At 45.4% G+C, this 23,837-nt stretch overlaps 1 protein-coding gene across 4 annotated transcripts in view; it reads left to right on the plus strand.

Moving 5' to 3' along the window:
- The window catches only part of KIAA0586, a 73,538-nt gene that overhangs the window by 29,417 nt on the left and 20,284 nt on the right, over window positions 1-23,837 (plus strand). For all 4 annotated transcript variants that reach the window (XM_081191089.1, XM_081191090.1, XM_081191092.1 and 1 more), the window contains exons 20-31: window positions 268-351; window positions 1,110-1,193; window positions 4,735-4,919; window positions 5,373-5,491; window positions 7,161-7,351; window positions 8,459-8,615; window positions 9,691-9,922; window positions 12,268-12,509; window positions 15,216-15,292; window positions 17,495-17,629; window positions 17,818-17,989; window positions 21,481-21,605. In XM_081191089.1, the coding sequence (XP_081047215.1) occupies window positions 268-351; window positions 1,110-1,193; window positions 4,735-4,919; window positions 5,373-5,491; window positions 7,161-7,351; window positions 8,459-8,615; window positions 9,691-9,922; window positions 12,268-12,509; window positions 15,216-15,292; window positions 17,495-17,629; window positions 17,818-17,989; window positions 21,481-21,605 (1,803 nt within the window). The remainder of the gene's footprint in view (window positions 1-267; window positions 352-1,109; window positions 1,194-4,734; window positions 4,920-5,372; window positions 5,492-7,160; window positions 7,352-8,458; window positions 8,616-9,690; window positions 9,923-12,267; window positions 12,510-15,215; window positions 15,293-17,494; window positions 17,630-17,817; window positions 17,990-21,480; window positions 21,606-23,837) is intronic.

Here is a 23,837-nt window from a genome sequence, read left to right on the forward strand (position 1 = left end):
AAAAAAATTAGGTTAAAGCAGTAATGATGATGGTGGTGGTGATGATGATTTTATTATTTATACCCTGCCCATCTGGCTGGGTTTCCCCAGAATCGGATGAAGGGCAGTCCAGAAACTGAGTAAATAATAAATCAGGTGAATGCCGCCACAGGCCGAGCATTTAATGGCATAGGGAGGACAAAGACTGCATCCGAAGCTTGGTTCGTGTCCTCCTGATACTTCAGAAGATGGGAAACTAGATTGAATCTGTGGGCTTTTACTTTCCAGGTGCTGCCTAATGTTGACATTGACAGTATTTCAAGCGACAGCACCAGCGTCAACCGGATTTCCTTTCCAAAGGAGGTGATACAGGTATTTGAATTCACCCTTGCTAGTTTCTGATACATAAATATATCAGTTTATTATCACAGGAAAGAAGGTCTGGAATGGCTGTTGTTGAGAACATTTAGCATCGAATGGCCGCTTCACATGTGGCAAATTTCTTGCGAAGCAAGCACTGCCCCAAGACAGTTCCTCACGCAGCTGCTTTGCTTGGAAGCTGAGAAACCAGGAATGAGGATAGCACAGTAAATGTTGTAACTGCCTAAACTTGAAGAACTTGGTTTATATTTTGTGGGCACCTTTGCAGGGCACTTTGTCATTTGGTTCTTTTTTGTATGCCGACACTTCTCTCACTGCCAGTCCCTCAGAACACACTTTGATAAAGGCTTGATTGGAAGTCTCTAAAGTCAATATTAAGTCCCATTGGCTGTTGGGATGGGAGAACTCTATAGAGGAAGGGCAGGGTGCAAACTTGATTGCCTTGTCTTGTTCCCAACATTCTATCCTCCATGACCAAGAAAGGCTTGATTCTTAGTGGTTGGGGTCTCCAGTGCTGGGGAAAACAGGCTTGTCTCCCACCCCGGTGGTGACTCCAAATGCACCTCTCCTCTTGCACCCATTCATATTTATATTGGTGGGTGGGTGGGTGGATGGTGACTGGTCCCAAGATATAAGCCTCCCCACTCTACTTTCCTGCTTTCTTTCAGTGTCGCAAGAAGGTTGTTGTGGCTTTTTGCATTCTTTTCCTCTACTAAATCTCAAGGTTCACTTAATCTGTATTTTTTTAGGCTACTGCAGAAAGCAGTCTGTCCCAGGACGAGGAACTGAAACTTCCTGGTGCTGACTTCATCGATGTTACTGGTGTCAGTCAGGTGGGCTTTCCAATAGCTTCTCACTTTGCAGGGGATAAAATGTGATATTTATTTTTTAAGGGTCACCATTGTTACCCGCTGGACATTCTTCTTAGTAAGCTGATTTGATGAATGTTTAATTCACTAACGTGAAAATTACTTCTAAAGAAACAATCAGCCCTCATTTATAGCAGCCAGGGGCAATGCTCCTATTGATATCTTCACTGCTTCTTTGGAGTTTCACCTCAAATCTTCTTTGTATAGCTTCCCTCTTATTGTAAAAGCCTGCCGCTCCGTGTAAACTGCTGCTAAGGCTGAGGCGGGAACAAGGAAATTAGAGGCCAAGGAGACTTTGACAAAAGGTATTGTGCAACCAAATCCACAGGATCTTCACAGCAACACCAAGCTCTGCTTGTACCAGGCGGCTTGCAACCACCATACTTAATTTTGCACCACATGGAGCTTAAAAGCATCACAAAAAAACCACAGAGTAGTTGGAAATTCAGCAATTTGTGCATCTGGAGATATTTCTGAGGGGCTGGAATGGAAGAGGAAGCCCCCAAGCATGACATAGGCTCCTCCGCTTTCTGTTTGCTATCAAGGGTGAAAAGAGAGAGTAAAGAAGGCGACCAATGCTGAGCACAATCAAGTCCCTGGTTTTTCCTTCTCTCTTGGCTGCTTTTTCACAGCCCCTTGTTGTTTAGTTGTTTAGTCATGTCTGACTCTTCGTGACCCCCTGGACCAGAGCACGCGAGGCCCTCCTGTCTTCCACTGCCTCCTGCACTTTGGTCAAACTCATGCTCGTAGCTTCGAGAACACTGTCCCACCATCTCGTCCTCTGTCGTCCCCTTCTCCTTGTGCCCTCCATCTTTCCCAGCATCTGGGTCTTTTCCAGGGAGTCTTCTCTTCTCATGAGATGGCCAAAGTATTAGAGCCTCAGCTTCAGGATCTGTCCTTCCAGTGAGCACTCAGGGCTGATTTCCTTCAAAATGGATAGGTTTGATCTTCTTGCAGTCCATGGGACTCTCAAGAGTCTCCTCCAGCACCATAATTCAAAAGTATGCATTCTTCGGCGATCAGCCTTTTTTATGATCCAGCTCTCACTTCCATCCATCACTACTGGGAAAACCATAACTTGAACTATACAGACCTTTGTTGGCAAGGTGATGTAAGCATCACTAATCACAATCCAGTGAATGTCCTAACTTCTGTGTACCATTGGATTTCCATGTTCCTTTCCCCAAAATATGTTCCTGAGTTAAGCTTTAGAGAAGGAGATTGGCTAGTGAGATTCTGGGTCACCTATTAATGAAACTGTTTCTGTAATCCTGGTATTCATAAATGCAAAAGGTTATCTTAATTGTATTTCATAGATTCATAGAGTTGGAAGGGACCCCAAGGGTCATCTAGTCCAACCCCCTGCAATGCAGGAATCTCAACTACAGCATCCATGACAGATGCTGTCTATCCAACCTCATTGTGTATCATACAATTGGCCATCCAATTTCATCATTGTCATGACAACAGTTTCCGCAATGCACAATTGGAGATTAGCTTTGTATAACTGCAGTGTTGAATTCATGCAGTTTGCTTTTTTTCATTTATTTTCTTAATTGGGAAGGAGTCATAATATTTCCTACTCTTTTACCTAAGCTGTAGCTGTGTCAGAAGCCAGAATGCTTCTCCTTTGAGATGCTTCCTTTCTTTTTTTAATAAGTAAAGTGAAACCTCCTGGTCATTTATTTCCAGCTTGTGCTTATGAAGCAGCAATAAAAGACACCAGGATCATCCTTTTTTTAAAAAAAAAAAATTAGATGTGAGCAAGAGGCAGGGTTTTTCCCCCTGCCCCTTGTCCTTTTCCCCATTTTCTCCGGCGTTGCTTTCATCCTGCATCCTTGGCAGTCTTGGCCTGGTGTTCGACCACAGAAACCTTCCAACTCTAGCACATGTTTGGTTTGGGTTTGCCTAAACGATGAGCCTGAAGATGTGGAAGGATTAACTTTAATCTGAAAGCATATAAATACTTGAGACATCAGAAGAAAAGCCTCATCACAGCTTTGTTGAGAGCACATGCACCCAAAGGAAACGCACACAAAGTGTTTGGCAGAATACTCACTTTTTCTTTATGAAAAATATATAAACTAAGGGTAGTAGCCTCTGTGTTATATATTTCAATTCTTCAGTGACGGGTTCATTGAAATAGAAACACAAATGAAACCTATGGGGAGAAATGCTGTCCAGTAATTAGATATTGGGTAGAATTTTCTGTCAGAATGAAAGATAACTATGAATACCATTGTTCCAGTGGGGAGAAAATGTTTGCCAGTACTTATGTCTGTGAATACATACACACACACACACACACACACACACACACTTTTTTTGAACTTTAACATTCGCATGCAACATAAATTTTAATGTGCAGAATACAATTTGTTGCAGAAATTCGGGTGAGTTGTAAAGTGTGCCACCAGCACAGCATATGAACAGATGCTTTCTCTAGAAGCAACGCTTGAGATGGCAGAACTTGGTCAAGGCCAGTGGGAGACCTGCATTTTAGTTCTGCTTCTGACATGGAGTAATTTGTGACCTGGAGCAAGTTGCCCGCCATCTCAATTTTTCATCTGCAAAATGGGAATGCTAATAAACCCTACCTTGCAAGACTTGTGAATGCAGAGGTAGTATAAAAACATTAGCTGCTGTGAGCTTGAGGGATAGGGCAGGCTCTGCATCAAGATAAAGGACGGAAAAAAGAATAAAAGTAAATGAAGCATAGTTAGAACAGAAAATTTGGATAGAAATATTTGTCAGTGATTCAGAGAACCACATGCCTGGTTTTCTGTGCCCAGGAGGACTTGGTTCCTTGATTTTGCTTGTGGTGGTGGTTGGTTTTAGTGAATAGGAGTCTTAAAAGCCAGGTGGCAACCAATTTTTTTGAAATGAGTATTTTCAAAAAGAGCTTCTAAGGTGCTTTTAGCTTTCAAGGGGCTTCTGGTCAAGGGTTGAAGTCAAAAATTCTTCTAGCCATGCCTAAAGAAGCTTTATGGATCTTGGACTATAAATAAGTAAATGGATATTCTACTTTTGTAATACCCTCTTGAGTCAGGTTCGTGCTGTTCCAAGTTGTTTTCGCTACATCTGTTTTCAAAGTATGGTCTTCCCTGCTCATGAGGGACCCGTGTCAACGTAGCTGATGGGATTGGCAAAGCACTTAGCTACCAACATTAGCAAAGACCTTATGGCTGATGGGAATAGGAAATTGGATTAAGAAATGTAATGGAGCTTACAGGGAGGGGAATCTGCTTCTAAAAATTTGCCGTCAGTGCTACTTAGAGTCCCCAGACCCACTCAACTGCCTACAATGTTGTGGTTGTGCCTTGCTATGCAGAATAAGTCTGTATGCCATTTTTTGAAATTTGCACAACTTCTTGTGAAGCACAGCGTTGTTGCCAACATTTCTGAATGTCGAGCATGCTGGACCCTGAACTCAATGAAATTTATTGCTAATGGAGGTGTACTGAAACATGCTGTGCAGTGTTAAATTAGCCTTTGTTGTCATTAGGACGAAGGAGACGATGACGTCCCGGAATTCTCCGAGCCGGTCCTACATTTCGACAGACAAGGAGAAACCGCTTCTCCAAAATACAGTGGCCCTCCTTTTCCACCTGCTGCTCCTCAGCCCACAGCAGACATTCTGGATGAGATCATAGAAAAACGGGAGACCCTGGAAAACAAGCTGGTTGGCTGGTGAGTTCCCAGAGCTGGCGCTGTGCAATGGTGATGCGCTGATGGAATGTCATTAGCTCTATAGGACCATCCGTGTATGTGGCATTTTACAGAGCAACCTGTGCAAAACAGATCCTTGCTCTTAGAAATTCATGGTCTTGCATTTGGGCTGTGAAGGCCGTGATGGAGGGAGGGAGGAATGGGTAAACCCCATTACACGCACTTGGCCTTGGTTTTTGTTAGCCACACAATGTAAGGGATTAAGCTGGCATCCCCCACATCCATTCAGATGTTGTTGGCCTGCAATTCCCATCGGCTGCAGCTGGGCCAGCCCTACCGTTAGGCAGAGGGAGATGGCTGCCTCATTTGGATGCTGGGAGCCTGCAGGCCAAGGCTTCTAACTCTGCTCTTCTGTATTTGGCATAAACATCGTAAAGACAGGTGCATTAAATATAGAAATCATTATTCCACCAGGGTGGAGCAGGAAGTAATGGCACGAATCATCAGTGGGATGTTTCCACCCCAGAAAGAAGCAGTGCCCAACATAAGCTCATCAGAGAGCGAGGACAACCAAGATATATCCTCAGACATCGGTAAGCAAAAGCTGCAATAGTTTTCTCTCTTTGTCGCTTCCCCAACCCCCGGTGGAGGGAAGTATTTACAGAAAGTGGACTGATCCAAGGAAAACGAATGTTCCTAATATCCTGATTTGAGATGAGAGCCTTGCTTTGGTTTAGCTCAACCGAGAAAGGTGTTTAAAGACATTTGCTCAAGCCAGGTCAAAAAAAAAAATAACCCACACAGTTCTCAACCTTAACACTCCCTCCCCTTTTTAGGTTTCAAGTAATTTCCTGCCCTACCCCTCAGATAAATTCAACGCAGCAAAGCATTTTTATTATGTATAATAATGTAAGAATGCCTGCGGGAATTGTAGGGTCCACTAAACGTGTTCTCTGTGCCTGGAGTTCTCCTTCAAGAACACAGCAGCACTGTCTTGGTTCATATTGCTCCAGCACTAAGAGAACTCCGCTGGCTGACATATAGTTAGTTTCCTGGTCGGATTCAGAATGCTTCTGGTGGCCTCCAAAGGCCATCTTTGGCCTAGGTAGACCAGCATATCTTTGGGACTTCCATGTGTTGTTGAGATAGTCAGAAGCTAGATTGGCACTGACGTTATCACCCAACAACTGCTATTCTAAAGGATACTGCTCCTGAACCTGGAGTCTCCATTTAGCTAAACTGGGTAAGAGCCATTGTTAGAGCGACGGCTTCTTCCTGAGTTTGTCTGAGCCCCCTCCTAAAGCCACCTTTAAGTTCAAAGTATCTGGAGTGCACCAGGTTGTGGGTAGGCTGACTTAAGCCACCCGGCACCAGCACATCTCTTGGTAGTGAGTTAGGCATTCTGTAAAGAAGTACTTCCTGATTTTAGAAAAGAATGCACTTCCAATCAGTTTCAGTGGGTGACCACCACGTTCAAATATTATAGAAGAGGAAGAATCACTTCCTTCTCTTCTATCCATATCATACATGATTTTCCCTTATGTTGAAGTAGCATAAAGTTTTTATGCATGCCAGGAATCTGAAAATCAAGGACGGCTTTTGCCACACAAGCACGTCACCTTGGATCCAAATATCACTCTAGCACAAACAGAAAATCAGCTTAAAATTTATGCAGAGGGTCTTGATTTCTGTCTGCTCCTCCCCCTGACCTCTGGATCCATTTTTCAAGGGGGGGTGGAGGGTAAGAGAGGCTGGGGAAGCTCTTGCTGCCCAAGGACAACAGAACTCTTGATTCTTAATCTACAAGCCTTTAGCATTATTATTAATTTACGATAGGGTGGAAGGTTCACAGGCTATGAAGGACTTTCTCACAAATTTATTGACAGCTGCACAAATTATTATAGCTAGGAAGTGGAAGGGGCAAGCAGAATATAAAATGGAAGAATGGTATAAAGAGGTGTGGGACATAGCTATTAATGATAAATTAACATGTGCCGTTAAGGTAAGATGGGGAATACGCAGGAGAAACGATTCTGACGAGATATGGAAGGTGTTTGTAGAATTTGTACTGTTAAAACGGAAAGGGGTCGAACCATCACAAGGTGTGTTGAAATTTTGGGAGGTTGGATAGCTAAAATGGAATGGTCTTGGTGGTGGGGTGCCCATTTTTATTATTACTTATTTATGATTATTACTTTGTGGAAAAAAATAGTATACAAGCCTTAATATTTGGTTCTTGCCTGTGTTCTGGTTTATCTTTAGTTGAAGCAGCAGGTACCGGGGGGTTTCAGCTGTTTGTCGACGCCGGTCTCCCAGTGGATTCGGACATTATTAGACATTTTGTGAATGAAGCTCTTGCTGAGACAGTTGCCGTCATGCTGGGTGACAGCGAAAGCCAGCAGGCAGCCTCTGCTGTTGTTGTTCCTCAAACCACAACACCCTTACCAGAAAAGGTGACTTGTTTCTTTTTGTTTGTGATTTGGGATTAAGAGTTGGGGATTTATTTATTTATTTTGTAGTAATTGGATGGTATTCAACTAAGTTTTATTCAGAGTGGACTGAATGAAATTAATGGACCCAAGTCAAGTTCATTCATTTCAGTGGGTCTACGCTTGAGTAAAACTTAGCTGAATACCACCCTTGGCATTTTGCTTCTTGCAGCATGTAAGCAACAATGACAAAAAGTTTGAAATAAGAGGCTTTCTGGTCTTCCTGCCCCTATTTGGCAAAGATGGTGTGCAATTTCTGAATCTGTTGCCAGCACTGAAACGTGCCTGGAAGTTTCATCTCCTGACCCGGACACTGCAATTCTCTTTTGGCTAGGAACTAAGCAAGGCAGAAATATACTCTGCACATTCCCAGAGTCACTCTTTGCGTTACTGGTGTGTGCTCCAGGGCCAAGGCGCACACTCCCTATGTCAGACAGTGACTTCAGCAACAAGTTTGGCCTTTGTTTGACCAGAAGAAATTGTTGTCTGGGCAAATGGGCTTGCTGCAAGGTGGGTCTATAGGCAACTGGTTGATATGCTAAATTGCTAAATATAGGCCCCTCAGTCCACTGTTGTTTAAAAACCCATAATTTCAGACTTCTTGCAGTTTGTCCTGAAACTGCTCCTTCTCCTGGAAAAAAAAAATAGCATTCGCCCAAAATCAGCCCAGACTGAAAATACTTGGCATTGCTTGAGGCTAACCCACACACATTCTGCATGTAGCTGCTGCAAATTGTAAATGTAGCCCAATACCATTTATGCGCCGTTTATGTTTTGATTCTAAAGGGTAAGCTTTTATTAACCATAAGAATAAGCACATGTCCTTTATTTATTGCTTGTGGGTTTTCTTGAGATTCAGAAACATTCGCATGCTAGACTAAGTCCAATCAATATTCCATCTCACTTCCCCTTGAACTGTGCACTGTCGCAGAAATCCTGCGTCCTGTAAGCTTTGAATTCCTGGCTCTTTCTCTCCCATTCAGATTTGATTATTTAAAATAAAGTGGAGGGAATATTTTGTAACAGCTTTACTACTTTCTTTCAATTGCCTTTGTGTGTGTTTTTCCCCAGGAAACAATACTCTCTACTCCACTAGCCACACCTGAAGCCACGCCTCCTCCATCCCCTCCTCCTCCAAAAGAACCGTCTCCAGTAAAAACTCCAGAGTCCTCTCTGTCTGTAACTGAAATTGATGGAGATGCTGATCTGAGGCAGCTAACAGCAGCAGGTATCAAAACAGGTTATCAGAGTAGAAAAGTTGCTAAATTACCATATTTTTCACCCTATAGGGCGCACTGGCCCATAGGGCACACCTAGTTTTTTTGGGGGGAGAATAAGGGGGGGAATTATTTCCCCCCCCCCAGCCCCAAAGAGCAAAGAAGCCAAGACAGCCAGCTTCCTCTTTAGCCTTCGCTCCCGGAGCTTGCTGCTATCCACAAGCCTTCTGAGCCCGGCGGGAACTCCCACCGGGCTCCGAAGGCTGGCGGATAGCTGCCCAAAGCCCAGGGTGCGCAGCGCTGCTGGGCTCCCAAGGCTTGCGGATACCTGCCCGAAGCCCGGGGAGCGCCGTGCAGCACTCCCCGGGCTTCGGGCTGCAGGCTGCCGCGCTCCGAAGGCTTGCGGACAGCTTCAGCGAAAGCCTGCATTCGCTCCATAGGACACACACACATTTCCCCTTCATTTTTGGAGGGGGGGAAAGTGCGTCCTATAGAGCGAAAAATACGGTAATTACACTCATCAGCTTTGTTTTCAAGCATGGTGTATTTTAATTTTCAATAAAAAAGAGCTTTCTTGATTGATTGGCATATTGGGAGTTGTTCTGTCATCACCCCACCCCCCAAAACAACAACACAAGCCTCTTCTGCTATGAACTATCAAAATTATTCTAGTAATTCTTCTGTGTATCTAGGTTTGGGGACGGGATCAATCATAGAATAATAGAATTGTGGAATCATTGAATCTTCGAGTCGGAAAATGTTCAGCCCACCTTTTACCAGCTTACTCTCGAGCATATGATGGGGGACATTGTCAAAAGCCTTACTGAAACCGAGATACATCAAGTCCACAGCATTTCCCTGATCCACCAAGTTTGTAATTTCATCAAAAACTCTGGGAACTTTCAGAACTTCAAAGCAATCGGGAATAGAAACAGAAAGCAATTAGTTTGTTCTTGACCAGTCTGGAGTGGTTGAGTGTATATTTGCTCCATGTAGCAAGCGAAACGTTTGCAGGCACGAATCATACATTCCTTTGCTGTAGCAACATAGCTTGGCTTGGCATTTCTTTATCTCTTCTTTTTGTAGGATCCAAGGCTGGAGCCGCCATCAGCCCAGTGGCTACCCCTGTGGTCACCCCTGTGGCTTCACCGCCCAAAGTAGCCACGCCTAGCCCTCCCGTATCCGAGCATGTCCCAGGCAGAGGAGTGGCGGAAAGGCAGACGCCTCCGAACCCCTGGGGAGATGCAGAGCTTCCTCTGGAAGAAGAGAAGCCCAGCCTGCAGAGTGAAGAAGAAGGGAGCTATCGCCCCACAGCTCTGTGAGTCGTGTAACACTTGACAAAAAAATCACCTTCTAATCTTCCTCTTGCAAACTTCTTAGCTGCAGCAATAAAGAGAAGTACTGATTTATTACTAATATTTGTATTCAACTTAATATGCAAAATCCCGTAGCGGTTTACATAAAACGCAGTAAGATTGCTAAAAAAGAAAAATCTCTAACTACAACATTTCAACACTGCTGGAGCCATCACTGCCAACTTTCAGACACTCTTGTTTCCCCTGGCTTTGGGTTGATTAGCAACATAAGAAGAGCTTGCTGGATCAGACCAATGGCCCGTCTCGTCCAGCATCCTGTTCTCACAGTGGCCAGGCCAGCCAGATCCCAGCTGGGAACTCGCAAACAGGACCTGATCTGCTAGGGATACCCAGCAACTGGTATTCAGAGGCCTTTTTGTGGTGCACACCTGGGCAGTTTAGGTTCCATCCTTTTTACCACTGCATTTGCTTATACAGTGGTGCCCCGCAAGACGAATGCCTCGCAGGACGGAAAACTCGCTAGACGAAAGAGTTTTCCGTTTTGGAGGTGCTTCGCAAAACGAATCTCCTATGGGCTTGCTTCGCAAGACGACAATGTCTTGCGAGTTCCTGCTGGTCCCCCCCCCTTTCCTAAGCCGCTAAGCCGCTTATCAGCTGATCCGATCAGCAGATAACCCGCTAATAGCGCTAATCCGCTAATCCTTCAATGGGCTTGCTTCGCAAGACGAAAAAAACCGCTAGACGAAGAGAATCACAGAACGGATTCTTTTCGTCTTGCAAGGCACCACTGTAAATGTTTGTCAGCCTTGTGCATTTTATGGCTCAAGAAGTCCTATTTTGAGTCGCCTTTTTGTGGAAAGTTGATGAACAAAGGTTACTATTATTAATGTTAAATTCTTATATAAAAATGAAACGTATCAGTAAAACAGAGAGTCTATCAAGAAACATTCAGTGAAATATTGGAACGTAATTATAATAATAATATAATAATAATAATAATTTATTATTTATACCCCGCCCATCTGGCTGAGTTTCCCCAGCCACTCTGGGTGGCTCCCAATTGAATATTAAAAATACAATACAGCATTAAACATTAAAAACTTCCCTAAACAGGGCTGCCTTCAGATGTCTTTTAAAGATAGGATAGTTGCTTATTTCCTTGACATCTGGTGGGAGGGCGTTCCACAGGGAGGGTGCCACTATCGAGAAGGCCCTCTGTCTGGTTCCCTGTAATCTCACTTCTTGCAATGAGGGAACCGCCAAAAGGCCCTCGGCGCTGGACCTCAGTGTCCGGGCTGAACGATGGGGGTGAAGACGCTCCTTCAGGTATACTGGACCGAGGCCATTTAGGGCTTTAAAGGTCAGCACCAACAATTTGAATTGTGCTCGGAAACGTACTGCGAGCCAATGCAGATCTCTCAGGACTGGTTTTTTGTGGTCTCGGCGGCCACTCCCAGTCACCAGTCTAGCTGCCGCATTCTGGATTAATTGCAGTTTCCGGGTCACTTTAACAGTGATTCACCCATAAAGCAGTGCACTGTGAGGCTTGCTAGCTAGGTTTTTTTGCCAAGGAAGGAGTTGTCCTCTTGGCACTATTACCTAAGTGGTCGTGATGAGTAGTTGTTATTTAGAGGGTACAGGTACGGTTGGCAAGGAAGCAGAAGGGAGAGAGCTGAGATGAGTTGCCCCAATCCAGCCAGAGTGTCTGTGGTTTGTGCATCATTTTATAGCAAACCGTTTTTCAGTTTTGTTGATTATGTTGGGATGCATCCAAGGAAACGGGGGCAATTTGCAGGCCCCCAGCTGGCTCCGGCCCACTGGCAATCTCTGGTCCTTGGAACAGCATCAAACAGCGACCCGCAGCTTCAGAACTCTTCAGAAGCTGGAGCACGCTCTAATCAGCAGAGTAATTAACTCTTCGCGGCGGAAGGGCGGACAGAGGCATATGTAAAGCATATTTACAAGCAGTTTATTCAGCATAGATCAATACAAAGAAAGCATGTCAGCTCTCCTTCATGTCCAAGCAAGAAGGCATAAGGCAAAAGCTATACACAAACGGAAGTTCCCAGCAAGCTGTGCTGGAATGTAAACAGACATGTGACATACAACAGCTCCACATACCTGTTTAGGTGGAACGGAACACCAATATCCTAACAGATTATGCTCTAACGTCGCCCAAACAAGTGTGATCAGTAAAAAAACCCACCATTTTGTGGACAAGTAAAATTAAAGACAGAAAATACATTTTTGACAAACTGGCGAAGGTTTAAGCAATGTTAGTAATGTGTGGCATCAGTTTTTGATGGTGCTCTTTGTTATTCTTATTCTTATTATTTGTCATTTTTAGCATAATGTCTGTGGCCAAACACGAAGAGCCGGACACTTTGGTCTTGCCAGCTCCTGAGCCAACCGAGCCCCACGAACCGCCCCTGCAGGAGCCCAGGGCTCCATCCCCTTCCGTGCACACCCCCAGTTCTGGCCTTTCCACAGAGGAGAGCAGTCTGACCGCCACGGAAACTGAGACTACGGGGAGGCCAATCTCAGAAGGAGAAATTCTGTACAGTTACGGACAGCTGCTGGCTGCAAAAGGTGAGGCTATTTCCAGCTCTTTGTCTTTCTTTAGCATTTTCTTTTTGATTTTCTAATTTTTCCAAGACCGAACACATCCCCTCTTAATAGTGTGAGAGCTCCGAGGGTGACCTTGCAAGATTTATGGAACATGTGGAAGGTTCCATAGCTCAGTGGCAGGGAATCTGATTTGCATGCAGAAACGGCCCAAATTCCATCCTCTGCCAGTGAGTTCAAACAATACTGAGTTAGGTGCATCATTGGTCTAATTTGGGAGCCAGCAGTTTCCTTTGTTCCTATAATCAGCAACTCAGTTTTTTTTTCTGGAGGCCATATCAAGCGGTGGCGGAATTCTGGACTTGGTCACTACAAACTATAAGGGAGGGAACGTGCGTGGCACTGTGGGTTAAACCACTGAGCCTAGGACTTGCCGATCAGAAGGTTGGCAGTTTGAATCTCCGCGACGGGGTGAGCTCCCGTTGCTTGGTCCCTGCTCCTGCCAACCTAGCAGTTCAAAAGCACGTCAAAGTGCAAGTAGATAAATAGGTACCACTCTGGCGGGAAGGTAAACGGCGTTTCCGTGCGCTGCTCTGGTTCGCCAGAAGCAGCTTAGTCATGCTGGCCACATGACACGGAAGCTGTACGCCAGGTCTCTCGGCCAGTAAAGCGAGATGAGCGCCACAACCCCAGAGTTGGTCACAACTGGACCTAATGGTCAGGGGTCCCTTTACCTTACTACAAGGGAGAGGAAGCCTATCTTTTTTAAACGTTCCCCTGCTTTAAATTAATTAAACTCTTTCAGCTTGGCAAAACAAAGCATTATCTTTTTGCAATGGGGATGCATTATTTCTTCCCTTACACCACAACACAGACTATTTCAGAGCTGGAGCAAAACAGTTTGCCTTGTTTGCCTTCAGTGACACTCTCATGCCACTAGGCCTGGGCAATATATCAATTTATCGCCCAGGACCGGTATGAGGAGCTGACCGCGATGTCGGGTTCACCCAGTGGTATATCGCTGATGAAACTGTCAGTGCTCCTGGGTCCCTCTCTGTCAGTGCTCCTGGTGAAACTGTCAGTGCTCCTGGGTCCCTCTCTGTCAGTGCTCCTGGTGAAACTGTCAGTGCTCCTGGGTCCCTCTCTGTCAGTGCTCCTGGTGAAACTGTCAGTGCTCCTGGGTCCCTCTCTGTCAGTGCTCCTGGTGAAACTGTCAGTGCTCCTGGGTCCCTCTCCTAGCATCATAGAATCATAGAATCATAGAGTTGGAAGAGACCACAAGGGCCATCGAGTCCAACCCCCTGCCAAGCAGGAAACACCATCAGAGCACTCCTGACATATGGTTGTCAAGCCTCTGCTTAAAGACCTCCAAAGTAGGAGACTCCACCACACTCCTTGGCAGCAAATTCCACTGTCGAACAGCTCTTACTGTCAGGAAGTTCTTCCTAATGTTTAGGTGGAATCTTCTTTCTTGTAGTTTGGATCCATTGCTCCGTGTCCGCTTCTCTGGAGCAGCAGAAAGCAACCTTTCTCCCTCCTCTATGTGACATCCTTTTATATATTTGAACATGGCTATCATATCACCCCTTAACCTCCTCTTCTCCAGGCTAAACATGCCCAGCTCCCTTAGCCGTTCCTCATAAGGCATCGTTTCCAGGCCTTTGACCATTTTGGTTGCCCTCCTCTGGACACGTTCCAGTTTGTCAGTGTCCTTCTTGAATTGTGGTGCCCAGAACTGGACACAGTACTCCAGGTGTGGTCTGACCAGAGCAGAATACAGTGGCACTATTACTTCCCTTGATCTAGATGCTATACTCCTATTGATGCAGCCCAGTATTGCTGGGTCGTCTGCTGGAGGGAGTCAAGAGCGGTAGCGGTTCCACTCAGCGATATATCGCTAGTGTAGAACCACCATCCCACTCTGTCCTCATATGACACACAGAGAGAAAGCCGATAGCAGCTTGTTCCTCCCTCTTTAAACCGCTCAACTGAGGAGTGTGTGGCTTCTCTTGCCTCAGTCGAGCAGTTAGAGGAGCCCCCAGCCCATGGGCGGCAGTGTGGGGGCTCCGTGAAACTGCCCAGGTGAGGGGAGCGTGATTGCTGTTCCTCATAGTTAGCAGTTAAAGGAACCCTGGTGCTCTGGGGCTGTCTCAGCTGGGAGGAATATATTAAAAAAATTGTCCAGCAGCACCTTAGAGACCAACTAAGTTTGTTCTTGGTGTAAGCTTTCATTCCCTCCCCTCAGCTGAGCGACACAAACAAGGTGCATTGTCCCAGCCTGCGAGCCTGGGTGAAGCTGTCTCACCTCTCGAGGTGAAAGCTGGGGCGGTTTCACCCGGTGTTTTGCAGGCAGAGACCAATGCATCTTGTTTTTTTAAAAAATCGCAGTATATCGCCAAACCACGATGTTTGGCTTGCAGTACACCCCAACCCTACATGCCACCAGATCTGATTGGCTGTGTGTCATTGCATTTACGATGTGACCTCACCTGAAGGAAAGCAGAGAAATCGTGGGACAGAAGAACTGCACAGTGGCCTGAAAATAAATGCAGGAGGGGGAAAGGTAGGGAGAATCTCCCCCACTACCACCTGAAAGCTTGGAGCCCTCTGTGCCAAAACTTGTTTTCAGTCCTTGTTTTTAACCTCCTATTTCGTTATTTTGCAAGTGGAATGGACTTGTGTGTCTGCCTACCGTGCGTAAGTGCATGTTTGTTATGTTTTTCCTTCCAGCTTTTGCAGAAGGAGGATTGTCTCTTCCAAATCTAAGTGACAGTATGACCAGCACTCTTCATGATGCCCATGAGATGGTAATGAAATCATTTAACTAGACACTGCCAAAATTGATGGGGTCTTCAGGGTGGCGGTGACAGAAAACTGGGTGCCCCCCAGGTAGCCACCTCTTACTGGTCCAGATAGACAAACGGGCCGGTTTGGGCAGAGGCAGTGACTGAGTTTTGCACATACCACTAGGCCAAACCAAAGCTAGGAGTGAATGGATGAGTGAGTTTGTTGGTACTCCCATCAAATCATCATCATCAGCAAAAAACGCAGCTGCTCTGCTCCTCCCAGTGTTTTGTTCTGGCTTGCTGCTCATGGGTTGATGGGAGACCAACCATGAACTCAGGTTCAAACATAATTCTCTCTTCTAAATATTGCAGCGGCAGCAAGACAGGCCGGGGAGGCAGAGTCGCTGCATTCACACAGCCACCACTCAAAGTGGATTAGAAATAGAGGAGCAAACAGTGATCATTGAAACACAAACTGCCACAATTAAAAAATGGTACAAAGAGCAACACAAAGAATCAACAGGGTCAAAAACTTGCTTAGAAAGGTGAATTGCTGGTGAAACTGTTAGGATATTCCGTTCCACCTTAAAAGGGAGCAGGCTTTGTGAGTCTGAGAGTCTGCGCATGTCCTGTTCACAGGATGTTTATGTTTCTATTGCTCTCGTTTTCTCTCTGTGTTGGAGACACTGACGCAGGCAGTCATGTCTTTCTTTGTTCTGATCAACGCAGAATAAAACTTGTAAATAATGTTCTCCTGCGTGCGACTTTTGCTGTGTATTATCTGCTGATAAGAGCGTGCATCAGTTCCAGAATGTGGCAAGATATTTTCTAGAAACTCATGTTGCTAATTGCTGATATTGCGTGCCTACGGGAGATCGATGGATCGTCCGGCAGACGGCTTGGGGCCATGATGGACTTTGTCTCCCTGGCAGTATCCCAACAGAACCACGAAACAAAGATAGAAGCGATTCAACATCTTGGAGCCGGGAGTTTTGCAGACAAGGGGGCACCACAGAAGAACGTCTCTTTTTGTGGTCATTGCTTTAGTACCCATATCATATAAGAACATATGAAGAGCCTGGCTGCTGGATCAGCCAAGGCCAGGGTATAAAGGGCAGGGTATTATTATTATTATTATTATTATTATTATTATTATTATTATTATTATTATTATTATTATTATTATTCCTGTTCACACTGGCCAACCAGAGGCTTATGGGAAGCCCACAAACAATGCATGAGTGCAACATGACTTTCCCCGTTTCTGCTCTGCCAAAACTGGTGCTCAGAGGAATACTGCCTTCATCTGTGGAGGTAGAACATAGTGATCCTGGCTAGCAGCTAGTAACTTTTTTAAAAAAAACACACCTCACCTGTTGTTGTTTTTGTTATTGTTGTTGTTGTTGTTGTTGTTGTTATTATTATTATTATTATAACTGTTTTGTAATAGCTTTTATAAAAGCTATTACAGAACAGTGAAAAAAATAATGGTTTCTTTGTTCCCCGCCCATCTTACTGGGTTGCCCCAGCCAATCTGGGCAGCTTCCAGCATATATAAAAACGTAGTAAAACATTAAACCTTAAAAAGCTTCCCTATACAGGGCTGCATTCAGATGTTTCCTAAATGTTATATAATTACTCATCTCCTTAACATCTGACGGGAGGGCGTTCCACAGGGTGGCACCACTACCGAGAAGGCCCTCTGCTTGGTTCCCTGTAACTTGGCTTCTTGCAGGGAGGGAACCGCCAGAAGGCCCTCAGCGCTGGACCTCAGTGTCCGGGTTGAACAATGGGGGTGGAAACACTCCTTCAGGATATTTTGTACATCACCTTGGACCATATGTGGAACACTAATGATGATGGTGATGATGATAATTGCAGCAGCACAGAGTGTGTTGATGCCCCAATGCACTAAGCTGCTGTGTCACTGAAAGAGTCTCCCAAGGCTTCAGAAGAGTGACTGAGCTCAGTAATGAATTCTTTTACAGTCAAACCTTGGTTGACAAACATCCATTCCGGAAGCCCATTCTGCTTCCGAAACGTGTGACAACCAAGGCGCAGCTTCCGATTGGTTGCAAGAGCTTCCTGCACTCAAGTGGAAGTCGCATTGGGCATTTGGGTTCCTAAAAACATTCGAAAACCGCAGCATTTACTTACAGGTTTTCGGCGTTTGGGAGCCGAGGTTTGACTGTGTTTTATGCATTTATATTGTTCATCTTTCAGGATTTTGATCCTCCAAGCGAAGGGCAAGTGTTACACAGACCTCACAGAGGATACCACAAGGACCCAGTCCTCTCCCTTTTCTCAAGACTAAACCAAGCACCACTTGCTTCCCAGGAAGAGATCTGTCGGAGTGAGGTATGTTCATTTCTCAATATAGAACAGATCACACCTGTGATCCCATGCTCCACTCTGTGTGGGGTGTTTGTCAGAGTGGGCGGGGTGTGGGGAGGAAATCTGCCTCACAGTAATCTGGATGATTGCTAGAAGGACGGAATATTGCCCCCTCCATTCTCTCACCTCTGTTTCTCTCCCGTTTACCCCAGAACACAAGTGACAGTGCTGGGGAACTGAGCGAGGGGCAGCGGCCGAAGCTGACGGAAGCTGCAGAAACCATCCTGATGGGACGTGGCGTTTACATGGACCAGCCTAGCAGCCGGGTTTCTAAAAAGCCACCTCAGCGCCCAACATCTCCGGGACAATATGACAGGGTTGCAGGTGCAAATTTATTTTATTTTTTTTCTGGGGGTTTCCTAAATAGAGTACGGAATTTGCTTGAAAATGTCCCCTGCTACTGGTTAGCAGTGTAATGGATATCTCCTCTCAGTCCCTTCTTTTCCAGGCTAAATGTGTCCAGCTCCTTCAACCACTCCTCATAAGGTTTGTTTTCCAGACCCTTGATCATCTTGGTTTCCCTCCTCAGCACATGTTCCAGCTTATCAATATCTTTCTTAAATTGTTGTGCCGCTGGCACAACAAACTGGACACTGTATTCCAAGTGTGGTCTGACTAAGGCAGAATAGAGTGGTACTATTACTTCCCTTGAGCTGGACACTATACTTCTGTTGATGCAGCCTAGAATAGCGCTAGCATTTTTTGCTGCTGCATCACACGGTTGACTCATGTTAAGCTTGTGGTCCACCAAGACCCCTTGATCCTTTTCGCAAGTACTGCTAGTAAACCAGGTGTCCCCCACCTTATACAGTGGTACCTTGGGTTACACAGGCTTCAGGTTACATACGCTTCAGGTTACGGACTCCCCTAACCCAGAAATAGTACCTCGGGTTAAGAACTTTGCTTCAGGATGAGAACAGAAATCGTGCTCCTGCTGCACGGCGGCAGCAGGAGGCACCCCTTAGCTAAAGTGGTGCTTCAGGTTAAGAACAGTTTCAGGTTAAGAATGGACCTCTGGAACGAATTAAGTACTTAACCCGAGGTACCACTGTATTTATGCATCTGATTCTTCCTAAGTGCAGAACCTTACATTTGTCCCTATTGAAATGCATTTTGTTAGTTTGTGCCCAGTTCTTCAATCTATTGTTTTGAATCCCAATTCTTTCTTCTGTGGCATTAGCTTGACCTCTGAGTTTGGTGTCATCTGCAAATTTGATGAGCATCCCCTTAATTCCTTTGTCCATATCATTTATAAAGACGTTGAACAACAATGGGCCCAGGACAGAACCCTGTGGCACCTCACTTTTCACATTTTTCCAGGATAGCTGATTGTCTGGCTATATATAAGGCACCTTCCTGTGCTGATCTCTTTGTTAACCACTTCTAGAAAACAACCTGGTAGGAAAACCTCTAACTTCTCCATGAGTAGCGTTTTTATTTTGCAAAAGCGGGAAAAAACACGGCTCAGTTAGAATAGCGCATTCAACACAGAAGAGTCTTTTCCAGGAAAAACTAAAATTCTTGGTAATTATTTTTTGAATGGCTGCCACTTTTGAGGCTAATTCCTTTTTAAAAAATTATATGTATAAGGTGCAGCATGAGGCTATGCATCAATCCATCAACAGTTATGGTTAAGTGCTGTTTTTTATTTCAGTCTTGTTCCTGTGTTATAATTTAGAAGTTTAACAATCAAATAGCCCATTACATCACCTTCTTATAAAATATTACATATTTCCAGAGTCTGACCTTGTGTATATATTGAAGAAATACATATTATACTAATCTTTCTGCTTAAAAGTGGGGGTTCGGTTTGGATATTTTTTTTGGGGGGGGGGAAATAATCACGTGACAACTGATACAGTACAGCATTCCCAGGGATCATGGCCTATAGCGTGTCTTCAGTCTTGTGAGCTGCCTTCGCTTTGTATGTCATAAATTCTGCGAGTGGTTCCAAGAGTTTATGAGCTGGTCATGTCTGCTTGAGCTGCCAAGTGATAATTGTGGCACTATCAACGTTTCCAGTATAAATCAGTGTTTTTTGTAGCTCATGGCTTAGCTATAAAAAAATTCAGCTCTGAGTCGAAGTGCAGTCGGCTCAGTGCTGTTGATGTTGCAACAGGTTATACTGTTCCTTTCAGAGAGTCTGCAAATGTGTTGTGGATCTTGCAGCAAATTACTCTGTTTTTAATTAGAGTCTACTGGGTTATTTTGCTCGTTTACATAATAAAACGACTTTCTCTCTGCGCTGGAAACCTTTATAATGTACAGTGGTGCCCCGCAAGACGAACGCCTCGGAAGACGAAAAACTCGCTAGACGAAGGAGTTTTTCGTTTTCTTAGCCGCTTCGCAAGACGCATTTCCCTATGGGCTTGCTTCGCAAAATGAAGCTTGCCCCGCAAGCTCCGGGGATAGCGGGGAAGCGCAGCGCGTCTTCCCCGCTGTCCCCGGACCTCTTTTGAAGCAAGGGGCGGAGGGGAGAAGATCGCTTCTCCCCGTTGCCAGCCCCGCAATCTCCGGGGACAGAGGGGAAGGCGCGCGCAGCTTCCCCTCTCTCCCCGGACCCCTTTTGAACCAAGGGGCGGCAACGGGGAGAAGCGATCTTCTCCCCTCCGCCCCTTGCTTCAAAAGAGGGGACAGAGGGGAAGGCGTGCGCACCTTCCCCTCTCTCCCCGGACCCCTTTTGAACCAAGGGGCGGCAACGGGGAGAAGCGATTCTCCCCGCTGCCCCTTCCCTTGCTTTAAAACAGGTCTGGGGACAGAGGGGAAGGCGCGCGGCGCTTCCCCTCTGTCCCCGGACGGTCTCCATACGAACGCATTGATTGATTTTCAATGCATTCCTATGGGAAACCGTGCTTCGCAAGACGAAAAACTCGCAAGAAGAAAAAACTTGCGGAACGAATTAATTTCGTCTTGCGAGGCACCACTGTACCTATCTGCTTGGAAGGCTCATAAATTCATATGCTTGGATTCTTAGGAGCTCTGAGGTTGTGCATTAATGTCTGCTCTGCTTAAAAATAAATTATTCCACAAAGTCAGTCTGGGCCAGTGCTGATGCAACAGAGCTAGTCTCTTAACCATGGGATTGAATGCTTCATTTCCCTGTCTCCGACACAAATTTCCCCTAAGCTGTGATTCAGCAATATATCAGCACCAGCATCAACCAAAGTTTTGAGCTAGATGGATTCCTTACTTAACCAGGACTCTTAAGCTAACTGGATTAAAGCCACTAGTTCAAAATCTTTAGTCAAGCAGGGGACCTGGTTGGTACCAGCGTTAACCACAGTTATAGCAAACGTAACGCTCCCATCTTCAGTTAAAAGATTGGCCTCATTTTGTCTATGCCAACCCTCTTCAAAAACATTCACTGTGGTTTTCTTTTTTCCAATGTGCAAAAATTTCAAAAGGGTGATATTAAAGAGATTTATGGCTAAAACCTTTTTGTGATGCCAATGAGAACAAGCTGATGATTTCTCAGTTTCAAAGCTTTCTCAGGCTCTTGGCAAAGTCCACGCTGCAGTTGTTCTAGGAAAAAAATCACCAGTACGCACGCAGAGAAGTACAAAGAGCCCCCTACTTTTTGACATGGGAGTTGTGCTCAGAGTATGATGAGTAGGCAAGATAATTGCTTTTTTTCTTTTGAGGGTAGCCTACAAATGAGTCTAAATAGCACCTTCACAGCCAAGAGAATCCCAGGTGCTTGGGAAGATGGCGGTCTCCCTCGCTTTGATTCATGAAGGTTGTTTTTGGAGTAATGTATTATTTTGCTCTTAATTTTAGCTTTGCTGTGTGCTTTAAATCTGGTTTAAATCTCTCAGGAGAAGTTATTGGAGGCGCTGCTGCTACTTGTGGGCCAATGACCATGGCTGAGCTGGAGCGACCAGTTTCTCCAACAGCGCAGGGAGATAGCAATTTGGCACCGCGCTTGGATGGCACATCCCAGGTAATGCATCTTTAGTAGACCAGGACAGTAAACCTGCAACCTGCACGCATCTAAATGGCATGGACAAAAAAAGTTAAAAGGGGCAGAAAGGTTGCGGTGTTCGAGGGAAAAATTGAGGCAATCCCACCCACCCTTGAACCTTGTATAGTTTTGACTATACATTAATTTGTCTTTATGCACAATCCCCAGAACATAACCCCCATGTAAGTTGCAGGCTTAGTGTACCTAAATAAATTGTGGGTTTGTATGTGCATTTTTGCAAACGAAACACCTAGAATGTTTGGATTGTGTTAATGTCACCCAACATAAGGTGGGGCTACCTTCAGTTGTTCTTTATTAATTTTCCTATTTATTAGTTATTAGTTTTCCTTTGAGGGTCTTGGGTGGCGCTGTGGGTTAAACCACAGAGCCTAGGACCTGCCGATCAGAAGGTCGGTGGTTTGAATCCCCATGACGGGGTGAGCTCCCGTTGCTCGCTCCCAGCTCCTGCCAACCTAGCAGTTCGAAAGCACGTCAAAGTACAAGTAGATAAATAGGTACCACTCCGGCGGGAAGGTAAACGGCATTTCCGTGTGCTGCTCTGGTTCGCCAGAAGCGGCTTATTCATGCTGGCCACATGACCTGGAAGGTGTAAGCCGGCTCCCTCGGCCAGTAAAGCGAGAAGAGCGCCGCAAACCCCAGAGTCGGCCACGACTGGACCTAATGGTCAGGCGTCCCTTTACCTTTACCTTAGTTTTCCTTTATTGGTTTTCCTTCACCGTGACATCCCAGGGCGGGTTACATTTAAAAATGCAACATGAAAAACTGTTAAAACAGATTGCGAACAAGAGAATACTGTGGGTCCTAAAATATATAGCTCAGGTGTCAAAGACAAGGGTAGAGAGAGAGAGAGTTCACAATTTTGGGGCTATCAGAGAGGTATATAAGTAGAAACCCAGCCAGTAATCTATCTGCTGCATTTTAGACCAGAATAATTGGTCCAAAACCAGCTGCCAACCCAGTGTGGTACAGTGGCTAGAGTGTTGGGCTGTCACCTGGGAGGCCAGGGTTCAAAATCCCAGCTCAGGCATGAAGCTCAGAGGGTGTGGCCTTGGTGTTGCCAGTCACAGCCTCTCAGCCTGGCCTACTTCACAGGCTGAGATTAAATGAGGACAAGCACACATGCCACTTTGAGCTCCTTGAAGAAGAAGGTCCCCCTAGCGAATGCTAATGTTATAGCCGTAATTTTGTATCTTGAGCAGGCTGGGTCTCATGCATCTCAGAATTAAGAGGAGGGCTCCCAGTGCCAATGATAACTAATAAATGAATACACAGAGAACCTCCCACGTGATGCTGACACAAAAGCCTCACACATGTACCATGTGAAAGAACAAAAGTTTACAACCCCCCTACTCTTCCCTCCCAGCTCTCTTCTTCCCCAACCTTATGCTGTGTACAACTTCAAAGTCTCACATTGAATATAACTGATCCATAGAAAAGACTTTGCGATCTGAAAATAGAGATGATATATGTACTTTTGTAACCCCCCCAAAAAAATCTTTAAAAAGTAAGAGGAGACACTCCAAGTGTCCCTATTTTCCAGGGACATCCCTGATTTAGGTTTCTAATTTGATCCCGGAAAGTCTCACTTTTCCTTAAAGGTAAAGGTAAAGGGACCCCTGACCATTAGGTCCAATCATGGTCGACTCTGGGGTTGCGGCGCTCATCTTGCTTTATTGGCTGAGGGAGCCGGCGTATAGCTTTCAGGTCATGTGGCCAGCATGACTAAGCCGCTTATGGCGAACCAGAGCAGCGCATGGAAACGCTATTTACCTTCCCGCCGGAGCGGTACCTATTTATCTACTTGCACTTTGATGTGCTTTCAAACTGCTAGGTTGGCAGGAGCAGGGACCAAGCAATGGGAGCTCACCCCGTGGCGGGGATTCGAACCACCGACCTTCTGATCGGCAAATCCTAGTCTCTGTGGTTTAACCCACAGTGCCACCCGTGTCCCTCCCACTTTTCCTTAGGATGTCCCTATTTTCGTTGGAGGATATGCCATTCTCCTGACCCATCTGAAGGCAATCCTGTATAGGGAAGGGTTTTTTTAATGTTTAATGCGTAATTATGTTTTTATATTTGTTGAAAGCTGCCCAGAGTGGCCGGGGCAACCCAGTAAGATGTGTGGGGTTGTAAATAGTAAAAATATCGTTATAGAATTGGACGTCCCTGTTTTCATCGGAGAAATGTTGG

Source organism: Podarcis bocagei (assembly GCF_964188305.1).
Source record: "Podarcis bocagei genome assembly, chromosome: 1".
Taxonomy (NCBI): Eukaryota; Metazoa; Chordata; class Lepidosauria; order Squamata; family Lacertidae; genus Podarcis; species Podarcis bocagei.